At 49.8% G+C, this 27,084-nt stretch overlaps 1 protein-coding gene across 1 annotated transcript in view; it reads right to left on the bottom strand.

Annotated features, from left to right (window-relative positions):
- ITGB5 (integrin subunit beta 5) overlaps positions 1–24,486 on the bottom strand; it is a 115,525-nt gene extending 91,039 nt beyond the window's left edge. The window contains exons 1-3 of the mRNA XM_072812085.1: positions 24,256–24,486; positions 15,198–15,283; positions 5,106–5,310 (exon numbers count right to left, since the gene is read on the bottom strand). Coding sequence (XP_072668186.1) covers positions 5,106–5,310; positions 15,198–15,283; positions 24,256–24,325 — 361 coding nt within the window. The 5' untranslated portion in view covers positions 24,326–24,486. The remainder of the gene's footprint in view (positions 1–5,105; positions 5,311–15,197; positions 15,284–24,255) is intronic.
- Between the last annotated feature and the right edge of the window lie 2,598 nt (positions 24,487–27,084).

Genomic DNA, 27,084 nt, shown 5'->3' with positions numbered 1-27,084 from the left:
TGAATCCTGAAGATATTTTGCAAAGTAAAAGAAGCCAGACATAAAAAGCCACATACCTTTGATTTATATAAAATGTCGAGAATAAGCACAACCACACAAATAGAAAGTAGATTAGTGGTTGCCTAAGGTGGAATGTGGCCAGGAGGGAAAAGATAAGGAGTGACTGTTAATGCATACCAGGTTTCTTTTTGAGGTGAGGAAAAGGTTCTGGAATGAGACAATGGTGATGGTTGCACAATGCTGCAAATATACTACAAACCACTGAATTATGTACTTTAAAATGATGACTTGGGGCGCCTGGCTGGCTCAGTCAGAAGAGCATGTAACTCGATTTCAGGGTAATGAGTTTGAGCCCTACATTGGGTGTAGAGATCACTAAAAAAAAATAACTTTAAAAAATTTAAAAATAAAAAAAAATTTTTTTTAATTTAAAAATAAGATCTTAACAAATAAAATAAATAAATAAATAAATAAATAAATAAATAAATAAATAAATAAATAAAATAAACATAAAATGGTTGATTTCTATGGCATGTGAATCACATCTTAATTAAATTTAAAAAAAAGAAAGAAAGCAAAAATAAAAAGATCCACAGAGAGGAAAAGTTTTCTTTTTTCTTTTTTCCCCTAGGCTTACCTGGAACAGTAACTTTGCTTTCCTGAAGTATCACTCATAGTACGCTAAGGCTTGTCTTTGATTAGTCTAGTCTAAGGCTGGCGAAGTGTTACATTTCACTCAACAAATATGTATTATGAATGTATTATGAGGTATAGGGGAGCAGGGCAAGGGAGGAGACCAAAAAAAAAAAAAAAAAAGCATTTCTAAAAATAAAAAATGGAAAAACCCACCACTAGACCTGAAAGCCTTCTGCAGAGTCAGGGGGGTGATTACCTTGAGGTTAACTACGCACTTGGTAAATTGAATGTTGCTAACTGCAACATAAAATCCTCTTCTTCCCCCAAATAAATAAATAGCTGGGGTTTGCCTCTTTAAAAACAATTAAAATTCTTAAGGTTTTAAGAGGCTTCATTGGCTTCAGGCGTTTCTATATTTGAGAAACATATTTGCAAGGTTCTAGACCTTTCGGAATTCATATTTTCATCAGATCTCCTCCAAGTGCTCATATCTACAGACAAACATACTCACAGCTTAGGTGTATTTGAACTGGGCAGCCAACCCCTCCATCACCTTGACCTCCCAGAAATGGGCTCTCCATCAGCACGCCTTCCACACAACCAGAGAGCTCACACACACCACCCATGTCATGATTTTGTATAAAAATAGGATCATGCTTTCCATTTTATTTCCAATATCAGAAACTGTGTCATAATGCTTACCAGGACATGTGACTATGCCCTGACTTATAAAATTAGCAACCTCAACTAATTCCAGCACTAATCTCTGGCAATCCAGTGTCTGTGCCTCTCTGTCCAGCAGAGCCACTAACACCCTTTTTTAGTTTCTTATTTCCAAGACAATTCAATAAGCAAAATAAAACATTGCTTTTTTCTTTTTTTTTAAGATTTATTTATTTATTTATGATAGACCTAGAGAGAGAGAGAGGCAGAGACACAGGAGGAGGGAGAAGCAGGCTCCATGCCAGGAGCCCGACGTGGGACTCGATCCCGGGACTCCAGGATCACGCCCCAGGCCAAAGGCAGGCGCTAAACCGCTGAGCCACCCAGGGATCCCTAAAACATGGCTTATATATGTGATGACTCAGAGCACAACCACAAGCATATCAAAATAAGACTGATTTCTTTAAAAAAAAAAAAAAAAGACTGATTTCTTTCTTCCTTAATTGAGCTTATATTGAGCTTTATGCATAAATCAGTATTGTGCATAAATGCAATGCCAAGAAAACTTTGCCCAAGGAGGCTACCTTCACTTGAATCACTTCTTTAACTCCTCGCTGGGGGCTATTTAAAAAGCCAGGTGGCAAATCAAATCAAAGAACGGCCTCAGAGTCATACCTTCATTGTGATTTTAGGTAGAATTAAAATTGTTTAAAAAAAAAACAAAACTGTGGCATCTCTGGCTTTGTGTGACCTTCAACTCTTTCCTAAACTAACTCTACCCTAAAGAATAAGGATTTGCCACCATGAAGGTATATATTTCTTAGAGAGAAAACCAGAGGCTCTGAGAACAATTCTAAATGAGGAGTTCCAAAAGTATTAGTTAAAAACCTCCTCTGATGATGACCTGAAACTATAAACTTGATTGACAAACTTGCTTTTCTGATGAAGATGGACAAGGATTTTGGTCTTTGTTAATTATTAAGTGACATCAGCGCATGATTATAAATACATCTTAAGTATGTGAAAATTATGAATATGAGAATAGAGACAGAGTCTAGTAGAAATGAAAAATAATATTGCATTAAAGTGGATGAAAGGCGCCGGGGTAGCTCAGGTGACCCCTTCAACTGGGGTCATGACCCCAGGGTCCCGGGATCAAGTCCCGCATCAGGCTTCCTGGAGGTGGGTGGGGAGCTTCTCCCTCTCCCTCTGCCTGTTACTCCCCTGCTTGTACCCTCTCTCTCTGTCAAATAAATAAATAAAAATCTCTTGCTTGTGGCCTCTCTCTCTGTCAAATAAATAAATAAAATCTTTTTTTAAAAAGTGGATGATTTCTGAAGAATTTCCTTTAAGTTACTGTTTTACTGTGATTAACTAAGACAGAAGATACATCATTCACATTAATTGATAGCTACTCTTATCCCACACAATGTTCAAATAATCTTAACATTCTACACAACTCCTACATCCCCTTCTCCGTCACAGCCCTGACCCTGAGCCTGTCTTCACGTATGGAGAGGAGTTACCTCGACCCAGAGGACACCACCACCTAGCTGCCCACACAGAGGCTCAGCTGACTCTTCCCTACTCAGGCACAGGCCTTTGCAAGGGCTCCCTTCCTTCCTTCTCTCTCTCAGCGTGGTATCTCACCAAACAAAAAGGCTAAGTGTCCCTTAATCCCCACATTAATCCCCAGCAACCTAGTAGCTTGTGCCTCTCTCTCTAGCAGAGCTGCGTACATCCTCCTTTCATTTCTTATTCCCAAAACAACTCAATAGGCAGATTAAACATTTTTAAATATACGATGACACCAACAACCAGCATCACTAAGTGCTTGTGATGGTGGCACGGAGCTAAATCCATCTCTGAGACACGGAGAATCGCTATTCAAACCTAGACCTAGCTGACTCCAGAATCTGCATCTTTGGCTGCTACTCTTTGTAAAGAACGGAAATTTTGACTTTTTAAAGTGTTATTTATACAAAAAGGCTCATTTAAGCCTCTGAACATGGCTGTGAGGAATGAAGGTGACAAAGACCTGGAGAGCTAAAGAGTGGGGTAGCCTGCTTGGGTCCTGCAAGCTCAGCCCGGAGTTAGAACTGGAACCCAGGATGGCTAGCCACATCCATGATCCTGCCACCGGCTCCAAGTGGCCCTGAAGTCTAAAGCAAACCATCTGGAAGCAGTGATTGCCAATGGTTTCTTAGGCAATGAGATAGAATAAAAGGCTAAAAAAATCAAAGGAATTTGAAAATAAGCTACCTTCTCTCAAAATGTGATATTTTCTAATTTGAACCTATGCATATCCACTTTTTGACAACACAACAAATGTAGAATCTAAATGTAGAATTCTAAATCTAAATGTAAATGTAGAATATTATATTTAAAAAAGGGATGAACTAGAAAAAAACATGAGTTTTCTAGACACAAAGACCTGGGACTGAATCGGAGTAACCATTTCTAACTGGTAGACCTTGAGCCGGTCGCTCCTCATGTGGACGATGGTATTAGCTACCTTAGAGTAGGCTAGGTATTTAGGACACAGTAGGTACAAAAATCTGTTTCCTCATATCACAATCCATCCTAGGGCTTGCAGAGGTCCTAGGGTCATAGAACAAAATACCTCTACTCTAAAAGTTTGTCCCTTCAGCATGCCATGGACTCAAATGGAATTTGCTGACACGAAAAACTACATTTTCCTGAAAGCAGCACTTTCCTGAGAAACTTGTATTAACTAGGGAGTAAACCTACCAGTATCCTCCCATAAACTGCAATCACATTATTTATAATAGCCATAAAGTGGAAACACCGATGGATGAATGGACATTCAAAATGCAGTATAATATCCAGTATAAGGCTGGATTAAACAATGAAGTTTAATCCAGCCTTAAAAAGGAAGCAAATTCTGACATATGCTACAACGTGAATGAACCCTGAAGACATGCTCTGAGTAAAATAAGCCTGACACAAAAGTAAAAGTACTGTATGGGTTCACGTATATGGGGCATGGAGAGTAGTCGAACTCCTCAAGCCAGAAAGAATAGTGGCTGCCAGAGTGAAGGTGGGAGTGGAATCAAGAACTAGCGTCTAGGAACACCCGGATGGTTCAGTTGGTTAAGCCTAGGACTCTTGACTTCAGCCCAGGTCCTGATCTCAGGGTCATGGGGTTCCTATTCAGCAGGGAGTCTGCTTCTCTCCCTCTCTTTCCCTCTGCCCCTCCTCTCTGCTCTGGAGAGCACATGTGCACACACACTCTCTCAAGTAAATAAATAAATCTTTAAAGAAAAAAAATAAAAGAATGTGTGTTTAATAGGCACAGAGTTTCGGGCTGAGATAATGAAAAAGTTTTGGAGAGGGACGGTGGTGATAGACATGGTGAATGTATCTCATGCTGCTGAACTACATACTTTAAAATGGTTAAAACTGGGACGCCTGCGTGGCTCAGTGGTTGAGCGTCTGCCTTCGGCTAAGGGCATGATCCCAGAGTCCCAGGATCGAGTCCCACATCAGGCTCCCTGCATGGATCCTGCTTCTCCTCCCTCTAACTATGTCTCTGCCTCTCTCTGTATCTTATGAATAAATAAATAAAATCTTAAAAAAAAATTAAAAAATAAAATAAAATAAAATGATTAAAATGCTAAATTTTATGTTACATATATTTTACCTTGATTAAACAAATAGCAAAGATACCTATCTGTCCACGGGAGCCTTGTACTCTGCCTCCTGGGGCCTGGGCCAAGCTCTGCCATTTCCCTGCACTGGCTCACCTTGGCACGACGAACGCGTCCCATCCCCAGGGCACTTACCCGGCCGCAGGTTCAGGGCGATCTTCTGTGGCGTCATCTGAATGACGTCTGAGCTGGCGGGACTGGAGCCCTTGCTGCTGAGAGGCAGGCTCCGCAGGACCTGGGTGCTGCTGGCCGGGCTCTCAAACTCGTCTCCGCAGCCGTTTTTGACCAGGTTTGCCTTCAAGTCACACCGAGAGGTGACGGAGCGCAGGCTGCCAAAGTCCTAGGTGCAGAAACACAGGCAGAGAGCAGAAAAGTGCTCAGGGTGTCTTCCCAGATGTGAGGTGTCACGTTGTAGGCGCATCAGCATCTGGTGCACCTGCCACATTCCGCACTCCATTTTCATCATCCAAATGTGGGGAGTGACTAACACTGACCCCAAATGCCTCACCAAGGATTACAAGGGTTAATTAAGGTGTTGGGCCTGAAAGTACTTTGTAAACTGTAAATGCAGAATAAAAATGTTTGGTTTTGGGACGCCCGGGTGGCTCAGTGGTTAGGCATCCGCCTTTGGCCCAGGGCCTGATCCTGGAGTCCCCGGATTGAGTCCCACGTTGGGCTCCCTGCATGGAGCCTGCTTCTTCCTCTGCCTGTGTCTCTGCCTCTCTCTCTGTCTCTCTCATGAAAAAATAAATAAAATCTTAAAAAAAAAAAGTTTGGTTTCAGCTGTTACTCCAACGATCAAAATTCTCCTAAAGGAAAATGGGCCTGTCTCTGCACGATTAGCTGGAAGAGAGTAACTGAAATGGTCAGTGGCACAACTAAAAATGTTTTAAAGATACCATATAAGTGGACAAGTACTTATCATTCACTTAGGCAATCAAGAGTTAACCTCTGAGGCGCCCACTCATCCACCCTGCAGGCACTGCCCATTACACAACCATTCTGGAAGACAACGTGGCAATAAACATTGTGCCCTTTGATCCAGTGGTCCACTCCCAGGAATTTATCCCAAGAAGTCAATCAAAAAAAAAGGGGAAACTCCATTAGAAGATATATACTGCAATGTTATTTAGAATAGCACGATCTTATAAACTTGTAAACCTAAAACCTTCAACCATAAGAAAAACATGGTCTCTGCCCTCCATAGAAGACAGTCATTCAAAATTATGAACAGTGAAAAGAAAGTTCAAAACATACTAAGAAAAAAATCAGAAAATAAAATTATATCTGCATTAGGATTCAAAACAAAATTTTTTTGAATATTGTTGAGGTATTAGTGCAGATGGGCCAAAATTACATTTCTTTCTTATAATCTTTACCATGTTTGAACAATAAAGCCACCCTGATAAGATATATCTTTCTTTTCTGAAGCCGGATTTAGGAGAAGGCTGGGTAACAGGACGACCCAGCCTTATCGGGGGCACCAGGAGTTTAGGCCATTCACTTAATTATTTTATTTTATTTTATTTTTTTAAGATTTTATTTATTTATGAGAGACACAGGCAGAGGGAGAGGCAGGCTCCATGCAGGGAGCCTGATGTGGGACTCAATCCGGGGTCCCAAGATCACACCCTGGGCTGAAGGCAGATGCTCAACCGCTGAGCCACCCAGATGTCCATAGGCCATTCACTTTAAAATGAAATAATATCCTCTATTATAAAATATGGTACTTGGTAAGTATTGATCATTTTCCAGTAAGGGAATTTTTTTTCTTTCCAGTAAGGGAATTTTTAGCAGCAAAGCAAACCTGGGTTTCTCTCTTAACACCCTTTCACTGGTGAATGGTAGAAAATAAGATCGCCTCCACCAGCTGGTTGGATGCCAGTGCTGGACTGGATAATCCTCCTGATGGCTGGACGAGTTATGATGCCCATCCCTTCCTGTCGCCTCTGTAACATTTTGCCAGAAAGCCTCAAATGAATCAAGTGTCCTCACTGTCGTGTTAGGAGCCAGACTGCTGGCAGGACCACAGACACGAGGATGCCCCGGGGCTGGCCAGTGCCCGTTAGAGCCTTCACAAGATTCCAAACCAAGAAGTCAAGAATTTGCAGTGTTTTTACATACGTAAAACCAGATGTGTTGTTCTGGGCCTCTGTGATTTGTCATTTTTGTTTGTTTTACAACTGAATGTTTATTTTGTATATCGAACCCCTGGAGATCTTACCTGTCAACCTCAGGGACGGTGCCATAAGTATAAGTGGCTCCACACACATGTGGAACAGGTGAGAAAAATAATTATTCTCGCTTACAATGATTTTCCTTGAAATTATACAAGATTTCAACGGTAGGCTTTCCTAACTGGCTTCCAAATGGTCAAGCTGGTGTAGAAATTTGGATGAAGCAGTAAAAAAGCACAGGGGTGGGGGAAAGGTGAGGTAACCTCCAGAAGGCCCTGCAGTAGCGGTCTGCTGTCTTGAGCTGCCTGCAGCGGTGGTCTAATTGGCTGTCCCGAGCTGGAAGGGCTCAGGGGCTCACCTGCTCAGAGCCTACCTGGCGAGAATTTCTGAACTTCCTGCTGGCCTACAGGGCCTGGCTGCCAGCTCCTCCACTTGACAAGCTGGTTATGCCTGGCTCAGTTCAGACTGTCAAGGTACACTGTCTTGAGCAGTCCAGTGCACACCTCTGCCACCCAGTTGGCAACGAAAGCTTCTTTGGTCTCCCCAGAGTGATGGGTCTCCCCGGACACCCTTCTGATTGATCTGGAGCAGCCTGCATTCTGGAATAGACTAGGCCACAGAGCCATCCTGCTGCACTCTAAGCAAGAGGTAGTTGCATGATTCCTAATCCACCCCTTGGCAATCCATTTCAGCCTGGTCATCGAGATCACACCCTACTGCCTGGATACTAACACTTAGGGCGAACTTCATCCAATCTTCCCAGTCATCCTGCTCAAAGGGGTTTTTGACAAACACTACCAGGAGAACCTGTACTGGGCCGCCTGCTGGCCAGGGAAGATGTACCTGCTAGGATCATCAGGAGACTTAAAGTCCAGGTCATCCTTCCCAGACCTGGAGAACTCAGAGGCAGCCACACCCAAACCACTTATAACTTGATCTGTGTCTGGCTTTCCCAAACGTACTCTAGAGGCTCTGAGGCTTCTTTAATCTCTAGGACATGAGGAGCAAGGCACTCTTCATTCCCCTTATTTCCCCTTAATACTCTTCTTCGAGGTTGTGGTAAACCCCCACTCCAATGCACATGGCTTCCCTGAAGTTTCCTGCACAGGTGAGGGAGGGCCACCAACCTCTCTATTGTCACCTGGTTGCCCATATGAGAACTACCAATGACCACATTAAACCTGCAACTTATGGGTCACCTGGTTGGCTCAGTAGTCAGTAGAGCATGAGACTCTGGATCTAGGGGTTGTGAGTTCAAGGCCCATGTTGGGCACAGAGCCTGCTATAAAACAAACTGCAACTCATAAGGTGACCTCAAAAGTGCCAACCGGGTCAGCAATGGGACAACACAGGGAGCCCCCTTCTCAGGAGCTCCAGCTGCACACACAGCAAGGGACACCCTACTGTGGCGCCTGTACCAAATTTAGATTTAGTCTCAGTGCTATCCATCTCTATCATCAGTTTGTCAACAATCTTCACCTATTTTGCAAAGTTCAGTGGCCTCTGTTAGGACAGGCCCGACGTTGATGTGTCCAACAGCCTCTGAGACATCTTTGCCTAGATACTGAGTCTTGTCATTGTCCCAGGGCTCTAAGGTGTCAAAGACACCACCCGAGGCACCTGTGGGCTTTGCAGGTCTGAAGCACATTTTGAGAATAAGGGAGCTACCTCCATGGTGGGGTTCCCACAGTAGCTGAAGGTCCATCTGGCACAGAGTCTGAAAAGAGCCATGACTAATTTCTAGCCCTAGGTTCTTGCTGCCCAAGAAAAGGACAGAGAGCACTGCAGGCCCCACAGGGAATGCTGACCCCACAAGCCCCAGTGCTTCTCTTCCACTCCTGAGCCTTTCTCTGGATTGTCCTTCAGAGGCCAGAGCCCTGACACCTAGACCCAGAATACAGCAAGTTCCAAGGGGAAGCATCAGCTGGTGCCAGTCCCGTGCTCTCTGTGGGTGAGGAAGCAGAGGCCCAGATGCCAGAGTTCATGCCTAAGTTCACCCAAGCAACTCCAGTTCACCTGGCCTCAGCTGCCTGCAGCTCTTTGCGTCACCTCCCTGCGCTCTTTGCATCACCTCCCTGCCATCTCAACAAAGGCAATGGTAAATCCTGCAGCAGGCAACTCACTCTGGGTCCACAGACTCCATCCCTTAGAATTTAGTATTTCCCTGCTGCCCCCAAGGCAGAGATCTTCCTGCCATCTGTCCAAGTTGGAGGATAAATATTCTCTCTTATGCAGAAAAACAGGCATGGAAGCAGAGGGGAGACCTCATCTCAACATGGGAAAATGGAAGCTAGCTCCGGGAAGGGCTTCTAATGAGGCGCAGCTCAACTGCTTACACGCGTTCGCGAGGCTCCGTGCTGGAAGGGGTTCCAGCTCACGGGGGAAGCATCTGTCCACGGTCTCAAGAAACACACCTGTCGACCCTCCAAGGATATATAAAAGGAAACTGCATTATGGGCAAACTTCCAAGAGCAGCAACAGAATGGGAACAGGAACTTGAAACATCTTTTATGGCTTTTGGTCACTCTGGGGTAATGTAGAAAAGACAAGAGAAGTGTTCCAAAGGTAGATCCCTTTCATTAGTGACAACACTGGCCTTTGCAAGTTGTGGCAACCTTCTCCCCTCTACTCCCTCCATCGCCTGCTGTGTGGAGGCTTATGATGAGCTCCACGGTTGGCTGGAACGTGGTAACACCCCACGCCCCGGCCACTTTGCTCACCCCAGTCTCTCTCCCCTGCAGCCAAAGCCAGGGGTTGGGTTCCCTCGGGTTCGTCCGAGCGTGCCACATGCCCTTCGGTACGTGCACGCCACCTGCCTCCTCTGGCTGAAGGCTGGAACTCTAACCAGATGTGGGTGGTGGTTTTGCTGGGGGGGATCCCTGTTGGCTTCTGAAACAGCAGGTGGGGGGAGCGGAGAAACAGCAGGCCCTGGGAGAAGAGGGACCCCGGCAGGAAAGGAGGCCGACAGGCCAGCTTCTGGGACGAAGACGAGGAAACCGGTGCCCAGAGGAGAGCCTGGCAGGGAGGGGGGCACAGGCCGGCCTCCCTGGGAGCCCTCGGGGGCGTGGGGGGCGAGGGGAGAAGGCCAGCGCTGCAAACCGGAGTCTGCGGTGAGGAACACGCCGGCACGCGTGGCCCCGGCCGGGGGACGGAGAAATCCCTCTGCAGCCTTCAGCCGCTCATCCGATCCCCGAGCAATTATCTCTGAAGCATCTACAATCGGCCTCGATCAGTCCTTTCATGACCATGAACGGATTTCCGTGAGCCAGGGAGACGTCCACGTTCCTCTCTCCCTCCCAGCCCAAGGGAGGAGTCACAGGCCGGCCGCCGCCACCTCCCCCAGGAGCCCGCCCGGGATGCTACCACAGTCCCGCCCGAGCTGCAAGACGGATGCCACTGGGGGTTTGCCAGGCTGCCCTCGCTTTTTGGCTCTTGTGCTGGGGACCCAGACCACGGTCACCCAAGGTTCAATTAACCTCTAACGCCGTCTTGTGTGCAGCAGGAACAGGAGAGCAGAGGCAAGGACTCGCAGCCCCCCAAACTCCTGGTCTCGGGGTACAGGAGAGTCTGGAAACTGTTCTTGATGCCAGATGGTGAGTCTGAAGCCACCGGTAAACTGTGTTAGGAAACAAAGTCAAGGGCAGCCTCTCTCTGTGTGTCTCTCATGAATAAATAAATCTTTTAAAAATGTTTTATTGTATTAATTTGTATTCATGCCTGTTACTGACTAAATCATCATCTTCTTGAAAACCTAAATTATATCGTATTCATCTTGGACTCCTCAGATCCAGCCAAGAATCCGGCAGAGTCATAGTTGATAAGAAAGATGGGCTTAAACAACATGTCGTTAGAAAACTGAAGTTTATTTTTTATTTTTTTTTTAAGATTTTGTTTATTTATTTGAGAGAGAGAGAGGGAGAGCCAGCATGAGCAGGGGGAAAGGAGCAGAGGGAGAGGGAGGGAAATCCTAAGCAGACTCCCCGCTGAGCAGGGAGCCCAACAAGGGGCTCGATCCCAGGACCCTGAGATCATGACCTGAGCCAAAGGCAGATGCTTAACCAACTGAGCCACCCAGGTGCCCCCAAACCAAAGTTTAAATCTCAGTTTTGCCAAGCTTTCCTCCGAGTTTCTCGATCTGTCAAATGAAGGTGGAAATTGCCACCCTCCAGTGTTCCCTGGGTATGAAGTGAGACCGGTGCGCGCGAGGGCTTTCGGATGGGACGCTAATGAGCAGAACGCCTGTTCCCTGGCAGCCGGCCGCTGTCATCCGTGGTATCTTCTAGCAAACGGAAGCAGTGGGATCTGGAAGCCGGGGTCAGCGGTCTATCTTCGGTTTCTTTTCTTCCTTGTGCCGGTACTTCCACGAGTCTGATGTGCTCGCGTCGATAGTGGACGACGTGATCTCGAGGAGCCTTGCATCGCCGCAGCCCACACTTGGGTTCCCTCTCTGGCCCAGTGGCCCTGGGCTTGGACGGGGCCTCGGTCTCGGCTGAACAACTTCCTGTGATGCCTGCACGGGGAAGCAGCTTTCCGTCGTCTTTGGGGGCTGAACTGCCCCCCGGGCCTTCGTGAGTCTCGGAGCTGAGTCCGGGCAGTTCAGGAGTGGTTTCTGATGGGCCCTTTAGCGAGGAGACAGAGAAGGTGCGGCCGAGGGCCGTCCTAACCACAGCCCGGCGGGCACCGGGGGGCGCGTGATGCGTGGGTACATCGAGGCCTGGTGCCTGGTGGGCGGTGGGGGGGGCAGGTTCCTAACCGTGTGTTCATGTGGATGCTGCTCCGCCGCCCGCCTTGTCGCTGCCTACCTGCACCGGTCGGTCACCCAACACGTCCCGTCGGGACTCCCCGTCTCTCCGTCTCACAGTCCTTTCTTACTTTACTGGAGGTGGGGAGGGGATCCTTGCTCTGCATTTAACACTCCTGGTAACCTCACTCCACCTCCCCTGCGCAGGCCGCTCCCCCATTGCTGTCTTCTCCCACAGGGATGGAGCTGTCTGGGGCCCACTCAGCGCTTCTTGCTGGTTCTGTACCCAGTTCTGCTGCATGGCTTTTTATTTATTTATTTATTTTGATTTTGTTTTTGTTTTGCTTTTTAAATTTAAAGCAACAACGAAAAAATCTTATTTTGGGGTGCCTGGGTGGCACAGGGAGTCGAGTGTCCGAGGGGGGAGCAGCAGGCAGGGGCAGAGGGAGAAGCAGACTCCTCACTGACCAGGGAGCCCGACGTGGGGCTTGATCCCAGGACCCCGAGACCGTGACCTGAGCTGAAGGCAGACGCCCAACCGACTGAGCCCCACAGGTGCTCCTGAGCATCCGACTCTTGATTTCAGTTTGTGTCATGATCTCAGGGTCATGGGATCGAGCCCCATGTTCGGTTGCACACTCAGCAGAGAGTCTGCTTGGGTTTCTTTCTCCCTCTCGCTCTCCCTCCCCCTGTGCTTGCTTGCTTGCTCATTTTTTTCTCTCTCTCAAATAAATCATCTTTTTAAAAATCTAAAATATTTTTAAAAGATTTTATTTTTAAGGAATCTCTGCATTCATCGTGGGGCTTGAACTTGTAATCCTGAGGTCAAGAGTCGCATGCTCCACCAACTGAGCCAGCCAGGAGCCCCCTGCATGGCCTCGTTAACCTGGCTCTCTTGACTTTGTTTTCTTTCTTTTTCTTTTCTTTTCTTTTTTCTTTTCTTTCCTCTTTTCTTCTCTTTTCCTTTCCTTTCCTCTCCTCTCCTCTCCTTTCCTTTCCTTGTTCTCTTTCTTTCTTTCTTTCTTTCTTTCTTTCTTTCTTTCTTTCTTTTATTTATTTATTCATGAGAGAGAGAGAGAGGCAGAGACACAGGCAGAGGGAGAAGCAGGCTCCATGCAGGGAGCCTGATGCAGGACTTGATCCTGGGACCCCACAATCACGCCCTGGGCCAAAGGCAGGCACTAAACCACTGAGTCACCCGGGCTGCCCTTGACTTTGTTTCCTAACACAGTGACCATGAACGGATTTCCATGAGCCAGGGGGACGTCCACGTTCCTCTCTCCCTCCCAGCCCAAGGCAGAGGGAGAAGCAGGCTCCATGCAGGGAGCCTGATGTGGGACTTGATCCCGGGTCTCCAGGATCACTCCTTGAGCCAAAGGCAGGTGCTAAGCCACTGAGCCACCCAGGCATCCCATAATAAAACGTTTTTAAGTGTCATCAAAGAAGTAGAGAATATGGAGAGACAAAGAAGTGGTCTTGGCCTGCACATGCAGACATGCAATAAATAGCAAACCAGTGAAATCCTTCAGTCAATATTTATTGAGCAACTACTGTGTGCCCCACAACACTCTGGGTCCTGGGGATACAACAGTGACGAAAACACATAAAACCCTGCCTTGACATTCTAGAAGAGAGAGAGAACATTCTTATATCAATGGTATGGGTGGACTGGACTGATGGATGAAGAGGTGGACGATGTGTCTGAGAAAAACCACGAAAGTCTTCACAGAGTAGGGGAGTCCAGAGCTGATTCTTGGAAACTAGACGACAAAATGTTAGGGAAAGGAGGAGAAGCCAGGAAGACCTTCTAGGAGAAGGAGTAGCACAGGGAAAATCATGAGAGCGTATATCAGGCAGGGCTCTCTGGGGATTTTCGGGTAGTTCCCGATGGGGGATGATGGTGAGGAGGCAGGTAGGGGCCAAGGAACTTGGATTTGTTGTGCAAGTCACAGGGTATGAAAGGTTTTAGAGAAAGTTCACAACAAATACACCACAACTAAGCACATACACAATGAAGTGTTCATATCTTGGGAATATTTATTGGGGTTGGGATCATTTATTTAGTAATCTCACTCTCTGCTAGAAAAAAATTCTAGAGAGGGCACACATAAGAGGCCTAGGGGAAAGAGCTTGGGCTCAGAAGTCCGAGACGCCAGATAGAAACCCAGCTTTGGCACAGCGTGTGGCCTTGAAAAAGTCACTTTACCTCTCTGAGCATTCGATTTTTCAACAAGACTATGCACAAAGTGTGTGGAGTCTCGTGGGTTTCCCCACACGACTGTCTGTAGCCATCCAAGGTTGAAGCAATCCCCAGACCTCTGAGGCTCCATCATGGCAAAGAAGATTAGCCTCCCAGGAGCCATCTCCTGTCCTCCTGAGCCAGGCACCATGCACTGAACTGCAGACACTGAGCCTGTCCAAGGTGGCAAGTCTTAGCTTCTTCCAAAAAATAACCTTAACAGGAGCGCCTTAACAGGATGGCTCGGTCCGTTAAGCGTCTGACTCTTAATTTCAGCTCAGGTCATGACCCCAATGTTGTGGGATCCGGCCCCATGTTGGGCTCTGCCCTCAGCACAGTCTGCTTGTCCTTCTCCCTCTGTTACCCTCACCGACTTGTGCACTCTCTCTATCTCTAAAACAAATCAACACTTAAAAAAATCTACGACCTTAACAGTGCATTCGTGCAAGGAGGGTGTGTGCCCCGTGCTCTAATATCAATTTTGAAAAGTAACCCAGAAATTTCCGTCAAAGCAGTGATTTTTAAAAAAGTTGATCATTTGCTGATGAGCCCACCAAGTTCTGATACGTGACTGCTTTAGGACAGCAATATGCCTAACATTTCCCCGAACTTATAACCCTTCTTAGAGGGCTTGAAGAAACAGCAGCCATTATTTTTAATTTTGCCAGAAAGGTTGATTCATAAAACTCATCCTCAGATAAGCCACGTGAAGATGACTGGCCTCCATTCACATGCCGCCCACCCACGCACGTTTTGAACTATTATACAACAAGTCACTTAGCATGCTTAGATCTTTTACCAAATAGCAGGAAACTATACAAGAGTCACAACTGGCTCCCCGACAAAAGGGAAGGAAGATCTTGTTTTCCTAAAATAGGACTAAAACCCTTAATACTATCTAAAGACCCAACTGAACTTATCACGTTATAAAAATGTAGCTTTGTCATCACCCTGGGAAAAAGAAGAGGAGGCAGCTTGCAAAATCTATACGCCCTTTCTCTGCACAGTCGACGACGTGTGCGCTGGGTGTAGCCAGGCCCCTCCCACCACGCCTACCACCACAGACCTACCTCTTTGAAGCACCAGGCACATTTTGGGTGGATTAATAGACATTCTTCACATGAGGTGGCACTTCCACTAGTGCATATGTTGAGACCTTCAAAGAAAGATAAAGATGTACCAATTAGTTCCTGGCCATGAGCCTTATTGAGGAGGCCTTTGAATGGGCTGGGAGGAGGAGTCACTTCCTTTTTTAGCAGGGAGTCTGGGTACAGCTGAAGGGCACAGGCCCCCGGGCTAATGGCAGGTCAAGGCACATTGGCTGAGGCTAATCCCCGACAGTTTCTGGAGCACCCACTAAGCATGCACACTTGTGTTAGCAACCCCCATTTCTTCTCCTGGACCCACTTAGATTTCTACCCCCATAACACAGTAGGTCCTCCCTTACCGAAGGCATCATTACACTTAGTCCACCCAAAATGACCAAAAGAAATAGTACGAAGAAGAAAGAAAGAGAGAACAGACTGCTCTCCTTCAGGCATAAGAAAAGTCCTAAATCAAGTACTATCATACCAAATCCCAGTGCACCAAAAGAAGCCAGAAGAATCTTTGAAGAAGAATGTAACCAAGGAAATCAATGTTGGGTTAAGATAAAGAAAATCCAGTAATTCCGTATACCTGTTAGTAGGTCAAACAAGAAAAACCGTATCATCACCTCCCTGGGCAAATGAAGAGGCACCTGATCAAATTCAAAACCCACCCCTGGTAAAAACAACAGAAACTAAGATTAGAAGAGAATTCCTTTATCATTGTGAAGGTTGGTTATTTCGAAGCAAGGCCAATCCCTTCTCTTCCATAAATCTGAACTGTGGTGGTGAAGCTAAAGCCACCACCCCCCTCAACTCCCCACCCCACCCCACCCCACTCCCACCCCCCACAACCTTGCCAGCAGCGCAGGTGTCCTTGGTGAGACTTACGGTCCCTTTTTTCCCTTCCTCCTCAAGGATACATTTCTTTTGATCAAGAGCAATTTGGTTTTTCTCTGAAAGAAAATGGCTCTATTCAGCCCCCATATCACTAGTGGACCCACTTATCTCTTCCAGTCATTGCCTTGAGTGTCAAGAGGAGAGAGACCCACTGAATTGATGGAAAAAAGAAACGCAGGGCCATCAGCCCTACAAAGAAGGGCTCGAAGCGTAAGGGGGGAAATGAGCCAAAAAGATTAAAAGGAAGAGTGGAGGAGACAACGGAGTGAACTCCACAAAACATCATTCAAAACGATTATTGTTAAGACATCTCAAAACTGCAGCATTTCCTAAATTTGCTAATTTTAACTCCCTGCTTCTCCCTTGTCACTAGCAGTAAAAACAGAAATCGAGTGACATGGGGAGCCATCCTGTGCCATCCTGAGGAACCCCAGAGGGAACAAATACCACTTGGAATAAGAATGGCCTGCGGGATAGGAGGGAGGAGAGACTGGCAGGACCAGAGATGCCATGCTGGGAAGGGAGGTGGGCTGGCTTGGGAGGCCCGGAGGGGGTACAGTCAGGCTTTCCCCCAGGCAGAGACCCCAACCCTGAATTCTGGGCCCCCAGGGCCCCATCAGCCACCTTGTTAGAACCCTAACGCACCACAGAGCTGCGGGACCCCAATCTCACCGCCAGGCCTGTGCCAGGATCTCCTGGATGCAAGTCCTGGACCCGGGACACACTTCTCTGGAGAAACAAGCTGGGACCAACCACCATGCACAACCAGGACTTAGGGCCTACCTGGCTCCTGCTCACAGTGACAAGCTCCTTCCTCATTTTAAAGTGAATCCACTCGCTTGATGACTTTTAAATAGGCACTTAAGCGTTAAAAATAATAATAATAATGGGGGCAGCCCGGGTGGCTCAGCAGTTTAGCACCTTTGGCCCAGGGCGTGATCCCAGGGTCCCGGGATGGAGTCCCGCGTTGGGCTCCCTGCATGGAGCCTGCTTCTCCCTCTGCCTGTGTCTCTGCCTCTCTCTCTCTCTCTCTGTGTGCCTCTCATGAATAAAAAAATAAAATCTTAAAAAAAAAAATGTGTGCCGAAAGAGTTTCAAAATGCCAGTTCTACTCTGTGCCCAAAGCTCCTTATGTGTCGGAAACCCAAAGGTGGGGTGAAGAGGATCACACGGGAAACAAAAGCGACTTTCCCCTGCGCTCTTCACCAAATACAAACTCAGGCCCTTGTGGCATAACACTTCCTTTGATGAATAAAACCCTTTCCACAAAATACTGGAACTGCAGATCCTCAGAGCTAGAAATGTCTTCAAGTGAGCTAATCAAGCCAGCTCATTTTAGAGATGAAAACATGAGAAAACGAGAGTAAGTGCCTTGAAACAAGCCCCATCTACAAGAACGAGGTCAGAACGGGGGCGCTTGTGTAGCAAGTGACCATATGGGGGATGCCTGGCAATTGCTAAGCCATCCCAGACTCGGGGTGGGGTGGGGGGGGTGACCAGTGAGCTCCGGGGTCCTCTTGATAACAGGCCCTCAATCAGAGAGGAATTTGAGGTCAGATGTTTCATTGATGTCTCTGTTTCGACCGACATAAATTCACAAAGACCACTTTCTAATTGCCACGGCCTCATCCGTGAGCTCTAGGAATTTGGGTCACGGCTCTTGAGCTCAGGGCAGTAAGGGGTCACCAGCTCTGGCCCGGACAGACTGGGCTCTGGCCTCCTGCTCCACCAGCCTCAAAAGATCTTGGATGTGATACCAAAGAGGCTCCAAGGAAGTGGCAGACATCTGGGATGAAAACATACTGAACAACTGTAAAATATTTACTGTCCTGCTTTACTAATTGCTTCTATTACTAGCACATACTCACATGCAATAGTAGTTTTATTGCACTCAAAATGATTCCTCTAAGATTAGGCTGCTACTGGGACGGATTCATATTCAAGAAAACCTGCACTAAGCATGTACTAAATGCCAAGCTCTGGACTAGGGGACGCTAGGAATACAGAGATGGAGGAGCCAGGCCTTGCTCCCGGGGAGCTCAGGGTGCCAGGCAGCAGGTAGCAGACAAGTACTCCCAGACCCAGAAGCACAGGTTGGGTGCTAATACATGTCATAGCGCTAGAGTTCCTCCCTTTGGCATCTCTCCTTTCCCCACCTATTAATATTGCAGAGTCTGGATTTGGCTGGATGAGTCACTCTGCACTAACAGCATTTTGAAAGGACGGAAGCAATGAATAAAAAGCTAAACAGCTAGAGTTCACAAATGTCAGCATGTTGTGTCTAGGTCACGGAAAGAGGCACTAGTGGCCCAGGCGATGGCCACATCTTTTCTTGGTTTGCACTGTGACTATTTCCAGCTCAACTGCAACTGCCTGCAGGCCCTTAATATCTCTGAAGCCAGGGTTTACTGCAAACCATAATCTAAAAATATGCTCTCCTTCCGAGACTCATTGACTCACCCCTCTCTTTCATCAATCATATCCAGGCAGCCACCATGTCCGGCCGATCATTCCTTCAAGATGTATGAAATGTTTCTCCTAATCCAACCCTTCCTGCCTGCCCCCTCCTGCCCCACGATGCCCAAGCCAGGCCTCTGCACTTAGTCTAGATTTTTGCAGTGGCCTCCTGCCAGCCTCCCTCCATGCAGCTTCTCCCTATCTCTTTCCACCCCAAATGGCCAAAGTCAGACGACATCTTCTAAAGCACATATCCAGCAAGTAGAATTTCCTGATCCCAAACATTCCATGGGATAACAGAAACGAGTACCAAGCTGGAGTGACCCAGTACCGGCAGAGGGGGAGAGGGGACAGGACACCACTCAGCTGGGATAGTGGGAAAAGCATCATGAGTATTTAGGGTGTGTGTTCACCTAGAAAACACACAAACGAGAACAGATCACGATATTCAGAACAGTTCCTGTGTGGCACCTTCATGATCCAAGCGGGAAGTGGGCTACTCATGATCCTAAATTACATTTTAGTCACCGATGCCAGGACAACAGAAAATAAAAACATTTCATTATTGTTTGTTTGGTTTTTTTCAAGAGGCAAAGCCGCTGGAGTGCCTCTCCGCACACCCCGAGCCACGCCCCCCAAAACTTCTCACACAACGGACAAAATGTTTCTGGGTCCGAATCTAGCAACTAGATCGTCATTGATCCAAAGATGTCACCACAAGCTGTAAATATGCCCTGGGAAGGCTCTATCTCAGTCTGAGTTCCCATCTAAGACTGCCTTTCTGAACATCACACATCTGCAAAACATCCAGCTTGACAGACAGGACTTGTGCTTTGAAACACCAATTCATATAATTGCATAAGATGTGCAGCTTTGAAAAAGAATGTGCGTGCTCCCTGATGTGAGCCTTACCTTGATATATCACGAAGTTAAAAATAAAAGGCAAGATGTACAACAGTGGGTCTAGTACTATCTTTCAATAAAGACAGGGCAGGAATATTTATAACATACGTATAGAAAACACTCTAGATACATAAAGAAACCTAACAGGGATAATCTCTGCCGGAAAGGGGTCAAGGCAATATGCTAGACTGATGGGCAAGAAGAATGGAAAACAGATTTCTCACTGTACAATTGTTATACCATAAAAAAAATCATGTGACTATATTACCTGTTCAAAAAATAATTTATTTTATTGTTTTTTAAAGATTTTATTTATTTATTCATGAGAGACACAGAGAGAGAGAGAGAGGCAGAGACACAGGCAGAGGGAGAAGCAGGCCCCATGCAGGGAGCCCGATGCGGGACTCGGTCCTGGGTCTCCAGGATCAGGCCCTGGGCTGAAGGGAGATGCTCAAGCACTGAGCCACCCGGGCTGCCCTCAAAAAAATAATTTTTTAAAAGGCAACCGATTACCTCTATGGCCTCCTCCAAAAACCCAAAATTCCATCAGACAAATCCCATCAAAGGGACAATCTACAAAATATGTCCACAAAACCATCAAGGTCATCAAAAACAAGGAAACACTGAAAAATCGTCACAGCCAAGAGGACCCTAAGGAGATGTGGCAACTCAATTTATGGGACATCCTGAATGGATTCTAGAACAGAAAAGCGACATTGGGTAAAAACTAAAGAAACCTGACTAAGGTATGAACTTCAGGGGCACCTGGCTGGCTCAGTCAGTAGAATATGGGACTCAGGGTCATGAGTTCAAGGCTCCTGTTGGGCTTTTAAAAAGGCCCTACTACTTAAAAAAATTTTTTTTAATAAAGTATGAAAATAAATAAATGAAGTATGAACTTTAGTAATAACATATTAGTGTCGTTCATTAATTGTAAAAAATGTACCATAGTGAGGTAAAATGTTAATAATAGGCACAACTGAGTGTGGGTATATAGGAACTCTCTCTACTATCCTCTCAATTTTTCTGTAAATCTAAAACTACATTTTTAGAAAGTTTTTTTTTTTTTTAAGGATCTTATTTATTTATTCATGAGAGACACAGGCAGAGGGAGAAGCAGAACCCAACATGGGACTCGATCCCGATCCCGGGTCTCCAGGATCATACCCTGGAGCTGAAGGCGGCGCTAAACCGCTGAGCCACCCGGGCTGCCCCACTGGAGGGTTTTAAGCAGATCGCATGATCTGATTTGAGTTTTAACAGAATCACTCTGAGTGGGAGCGTGAAACAGGTAAAGGGGACGAGTGCAGGAGCAGGCCCCAGCTCTACAAGGGGCAAGCAACCATCTCCTATGAACTGCGGTGGCAGCGGTGGTGTTGGGTGGTGTTGGCGTTGGCGGGGGAGTTGGTGGGGGCGGGCAGGGGAGGGACCCTGGTAGGGAGTGCCGACCACACTACCTCCCCCTCCAAGCATCCCCAGTAGGGGATGTGTCGAGGCCTGCCTAGGAGCAAACTTTTCACCAGGTGGCCCAGGAATCAAACCCCGCATTCAACAGAAGCAAGAAGCAGCCTCAGAAACAAACGGATGCCTATAAAGAAAGTGTTCCTTTATATTTACGAAGCCCATTAATCCCATTCCAACTGGAAAGAAAGCAAACAAACTATAGCTCTGGGCTTTCCGAAGCCTGCCCCGGAGCCAACAGAAAATACCTGTGAAAAGAGACACACACACCCCCCTTAACCCAGCTGCACGCCGCCACATGAAAAGGACACTATTATTTAAGCAGTGCAAAACTGCTCCACATCACTGATATCGTTAGAACTTTTCAGAATACTTCCAGGAGCCGGCTGGGGAAGAGAAACTAGTCACCAGGGCAGGCAGGCACAAAAAGCCTCTCGCCAACTACTTAGATATTTTAATTCTCCGTTGCCTCAGAGGCTAAATAGGCATGGAGAACAAGCAGGAGGAGAATACTAATTAGAGCTAATTAGACCCTGCCCTCTTCTGCCTCAATCCCCCTTATAAAAAGCCCCCCTAATTCCAGGATGGTGGAGCTAAAATGTAAATACCTAGGGTAAAGAGCAGTCTCCAAACCAAGCCCACTGTTGGCATCCCGCGGCCCTGTTATTACTAAACCTAGGCCTGGGTACCTGAAAAGAGCTGCAAAGCCGAGGCCGAATTCCAGCAGGTCCCCTCCCAGGCCATAGGACCTGTGACGTAGGAGATGGGACAGTGCCGCCCACAGGAGCCCGCTGAACAGGACAAAGGGCTCCTTTGGCATTTAGAGCATTCTAATTTACCGGGCATTTCCTGAAAGAACATTTGTTGTTTTTTTAATAAACTATGATAGCAAACATGACTCCAGCCCTGCAGCAGGATCAATACCACGCTCCGCCCCTTCCTTCATGAGGAGCAAAGGCCTCACCCCAGAGAAACCCTTCCCTGGTTCGGTGGGAAGACCATGTCCTAAAGTCCTGTCTGCAGGCTCTTGGCCGCGGTATAAGGAGAGCAGAAGATAACAGTGGGACAGGGCGGGCTGTCAGCCAGCCAGGGGCTTGTTTGCAATGAGCCCTCTCAAATTAAAAGTCTGTTTCCTGTTGGATTAAGCCTAGGGAGGGAAGTCTAGTGAAAGCAACAGATGGGCAACTTGGCCACTGGCCTTGGGACACCCAGGCAGGCACGGCCCTGCAGGTCACCTCTTTCTTTCATTGGGCAACGAAGGCTTTTCTTTCCAATCACGTTCCTAGGAGCAGGACAGGAAACAAGCTCTGGGAAAAAGTACCTGCCATACTTCAAGAGAAAGAGAAGGAAAGGGAAGCGAGGAGAAAGAAACACTATTTCAAACTGTTTGAAGCTGGCTCCCCAACATTGGGGCACTAGGAGAAATCACGCAGATCTGAGGCAGCCCCTGCTAACCGTGAGAAGCTCCAGGGCTAAGAGGGCGATGACAGGTCTGGAAGCCAGCGACGGCCTTGCTCCACCAGGCTCTGCTGGCCCGCGGGCTGGCTGCGCTCTAAGAGGGCAACGGCGAAGAAGAGGAAACCTCGCAGGGATTAGAAATAAACCACCGCGGCTCGATGCTTCTCTCTCTGGCTAAGCCACATCGTGTGGGACAAAGGGCCCTGGCCTGAAAAGCCCCATGATCCGCGGACGAGGAGAGTGGGCAAGTCACTCCGGCGTCTGTGGCCCATCTGAAAGGTGGAGATCGCTGTGAAGATGCGTGCGAGCCGTGAAAAACAGAAACTGCTTCGCAAATGTAAAGCAATGTACTAAAAGAATTCCTCCCAAGTGGAAAAACACTGTAGTTTTTATCAGGATCAGAGAATGCCAAGCTGTAAGGGGAACTTAGAAATCCTCCCCTTTAGCAGTTCCCAAACCCTGGGATCTCACAGAACATTAAGAATAGAACAAGACCAACAAACAGAAAAAAAGAGGAGGGGGAAATGGACACAGGACTGTCAGATTTTTAAAATTTTGCCCCCCAAAAAAAGAAAAACTATCCTCTCTCACCACTCTAAGTTATTAAAAAGTTTTCCCACCAAAAATAAAGACATCATTTCAAATTAAAGGACAGTCCTTGTGAGGCAGGGGACCACTGGCAAAGATAAACTCTTATGTGTGACAACAAGTTTCATCTTCCCTGTTGCATTCCCTGCCCCCCCCCCCCCCCACCCAGGACGCAGGAAAACATCACCGAGGGCGCTGCTGGTTGCCAGATGGGTGTTTGGAAACCACTGATCTACTCCAAGCTCTAGAGTGATTATTTTTCCGTTAAAGAAGTCTTGCTGTAGTATTGAGTCTGAATTCGGGCCTAAAGGAGGTTTTGTTTGCCCAGAACCCTCCTCTCCGAGGTGAACCTTCAGTGCCTTCGTGTAAATGGGGCACCACAGGGGTACAGTCCCGCATCCGGCCGCCTGGCCTGCAAGAGCAATGCAGGGCATCTCCGGCTAGCAAGCCGGCGGGGCAATGTTGCACCGATGGAGCACCAATGTTGCACGAATGTTGCACCAGTGTTGCACCAATGTTGCACCCATGGAGCACCAATGTTGCACCGACGGAGCATCCATGTTGCGCCCATGGAGCACCAGTGTTGCAACAATGTTGCACCGATGGAGCATCAATGTTGCACGGATGGAGCACCAATGTTGCACCGCAGCGCACAAGGACTTCCTCGGGGAAGAGGGGAAAGATCGGAGCTTCCTGCTTTTTTTTGGAGGGCCTGGGGCGGCTTCTCCGCCTGGCAGCCCGGCGCCACCGGAGCATCCTTCCCCTGGGGCCTCCGGGCTGCCCCAAGCAGCCGGGTCTCGCCTCCGAAAACTTAAAGCGGTCACTGGGGGCTCCCGGCACAGCCCCCGGCAGCGGCGCAGCAGAGCCGCGGCACATCCCCGCCCCCGCCCCCGCCCCCGCCCCCGCCCGCAGTCCTCCGGAGTCCGGAGAAGTCCGGGGCGAGCTCCGCAAACCTCGGGATGAAGCCCGGCGGGAGGGATCCGATGGGGGGGCCCGGGGGGCTGCTGCGGTTGGGGCGCCGGCCGCCCTCGGGGTGTGCGGTGGAAGTTCCGGGGGGGGCGGGATCCCAACTTTTAAGGGAGGCGGCCGGAGCCCGGGGCCCCGCAGCGCCGAGGGACGAGCCCCCGCCCGCGCCCCCGCCCCCGCCGGCCACAAGGGGCGCTTTGTGCCCCGGCTGCGCGCCCTCCCCGGCGCCGGGTGCCTGCGCAGGAGGACCCGCGAGCCCCCCGGCCCCCACCCCCGGGCGCCCCCCGGCCCGTGCGCGCCGCGGGCTCACCTGGGGCGCCGGGCAGCAGCGCGCAGAGCCCGAGCAGGCAGGCGCACAGGGGCGCGGGGGCCGGCGGCATGGCGGGGCCCGGGCTCAGCGGCGGCGCGGGCGGGCTCGGCGGGGGCCCGGGGGCCGCATGCCCCGCTCTCAGCGCCCGCCGGCGGCCGGGCCCGGGCTGCCCCGGGGGGTCGCGGCTGCGCGGGGCGGGCTCGGCGCTCGGGCTCCGGGACGCGCCGCCGCGCTCTGCCCGCCGCCGCCTGCGCCCCTCCCCTCCCCTCCCCTTCCTCCCCTTCCTCCCCGCCGCGCGCCCGGCTCGGCCCCCGCTCCCCGCCCCCCGCCCCGCCCCGCGCGGCGGCCACTGGGTCAGGGCGGGGCGGGCCGGGCCGGGACAGCTCCGCCCCCCGCGCGGGGACCCGCCCGGGACGCGGAGCCCGGGGCGCCCAGGTGAGGTCGCCCTGCCGCGCGCGCTTGCGGGGCGCTCCCCACACGACCCTGGGGCGCCCACCCACGACCCTTGGGCGCCCCCCTCACGACCCTGGGGCGCCCCCCCACGACCCTGGGGTGTCCCCCATCCACGACCCTGGGGCGCCCCCAGCCACGACCCTGGGGCTCCCCCCTCACAACCCTGGGGTGCCCCCCCACGACCCTGGGGTGTCCCCCATCCACGACCCTGGGGCGCTCCCAGCCACGACCCTGGGGCGCCCCCCTCACGACCCTGGGGCGCCCCCCCACGACCCTGGGGCGCCCCCCCATTCACGACCCTGGGGCTCCCCCCTCACGACCCTGGGGCGCCCACCCACGACCCTGGGGCGCCCACCCACGACCCTGGGGCGCCCCCAGCCACGACCCTGGGGCTCCCTCCTCACAACCCTGGGGTGCCCCCCTCACAACCCTGGGGTGCCCCCCCACGACCCTGGGGTGTCCCCCATCCACGACCCTGGGGCGCCCCCAGCCACGACCCTGGGGCTCCCCCCTCACAACCCTGGGGTGCCCCCCCACGACCCTGGGGCGCCCCCCTCACGACCCTGGGGCTCCCCCCTCACAACCCTGGGGCGCCCCCCCCCCACGCCCCTGGGTTGCTGGACCTCGGGACCTCCTGACGCCCGCAGGACCTCGCCGTCCGGGCCCCCCAAAGTCGCAGCGCGGCGGGAGCGCTCGCTGGAGCCGCGACCCGGGCGCCTGCAGGTGCCAGGCGAGCAGATGCGCTGGGTCGGGGAGGGGGGGAGGCGTGCGGGGCGAGGGGCGCCCCTTAAGGCCCCCTTTACCGGTTAACGCCTTGCCCTCTCCCAGGATTCGAGGCTGGACCAGCTGCCATCTCCTCCCCTTTCCCTTACCCCGACCCAGGGGCGGTTTCCGTGCAGCTAAACTGTTAAAACTGATGCTCCGCTGTCACCTTGTCCTTTACGCAGGAGCTGGTGCTGAAACTGCCGCCGGGAGGTGAGTGAGGGTGAGGAGCTTGCCCCCCTCCAGCCCCCCCGACAGCCTGCGAAGGAACAGGTGGGCTGGACTGGGACAGAATGAGTGCATTACGACTGGAAGGGTTTAGGGGCACCTGGGGGGCTCAGCGGTGGAGCGTCTGCCTTCGGCTCAGGTCCTGACGCCCCCCCGACCCTGGGATCCTGGGATCGAGTCCCTCATGGGGCTCCCTGCATGGAGCCTGCTTCTCCCTCTGCCTGTGTCTCTACCCCCCTCTCTCTCTCTCTCTCTGCGTCTCTCATGAATAAATAAATAAAATCTTTAATTAAAGGACTGGAATGGTTTACAGGCAGGAGGAGGAGAAGAGGTGGCCTTCCTGCCCGGGGCAGTAGTGACAGGGATGCCCACCACGGCCGGGAACCGGCTAGCCAGGCACACCACTGAATTGCCATGTTAACTCACATAATCCTCCCCACACCTTCACTGTTATGCAGACGAGAAAAGTGAGGCGCAGAGGTGAGAAATTGCTGGAAGAAATGACAGAGCTGGGCTGCCTGTCCAAAGGTTCAGAATGCCTTTATTAAAAATAGAAGCAGGGGGCTCCTGGGGGGCTCAGTCAGTTAAGTGTCTGCCTTTGGCTCAGGTCATGATCCCAGAGTCCTGGGATCCAACGCCGTGTGGGCTCCCCACTCGACCATAAGTCTGCTTCTCCCTCTCTTCTGTCCCTCCCCCTGCTCGTGCTCTCTCTTGCTGTCAAGTCTCTCTCGAATAAATAAAAGTACAATTAAAAAAAAATAAAAATAAAAACAGAAAGCAGTTAAAGAGTAAAGAGGAAAGTGATAGTTCTGAAGGGCCAGGTGGAGATAGTTCTGATTGCCCAGATTAAGGAGTTTGGAATTTAATCTTCGTTTGTACCCCCCCTCCCCTCCCAACTCTGCCAAGGTGGTGCCCTGATGCCTGAGGAAGTAAACTTATTCTCGTAGTATACCGTGCCTGGGGGCAGAGCTCCAAATTCCACTGAGGGCCAGCATTTCGTCCATAAACCGCAGGCAAACATTGCACTAAAATCCCATCCTTGTGTTTGTTCTGGGATAACAGTCAGTCATGCTTATCCCCAAATACTTGCCAGTAGAATTGGTGCTGCAGAGGCTTCCCTGGGTCTATCTTAAGTCTCTCTGTCCCTCAGGAGAGTGGCCTTGGGAGCAACTCCTATCCAGCCTTGGGAGGCAATGATCATAAATAATGGGAAGCCAGAGAGGTTGAACTGGGATGTGCCGAGTGGTGATTTTAGAAGATTTGTCTGGCTGAGATGGAAGGATAGATTAGATAGAAGGACTTAACTAAGTCTCAACAACTGAGTAAATGGCATCGATAAGCATGCTAATTTGCATTTATCTGGCATCCTCCAAGTTTAGGCCTTTT

Source organism: Canis lupus, chromosome 35 (assembly GCF_048164855.1).
Source record: "Canis lupus baileyi chromosome 35, mCanLup2.hap1, whole genome shotgun sequence".
Taxonomy (NCBI): Eukaryota; Metazoa; Chordata; class Mammalia; order Carnivora; family Canidae; genus Canis; species Canis lupus.
Note: the sequence above shows the minus strand (reverse complement) of the source record. Positions and strands in the feature narration are given on the sequence as shown.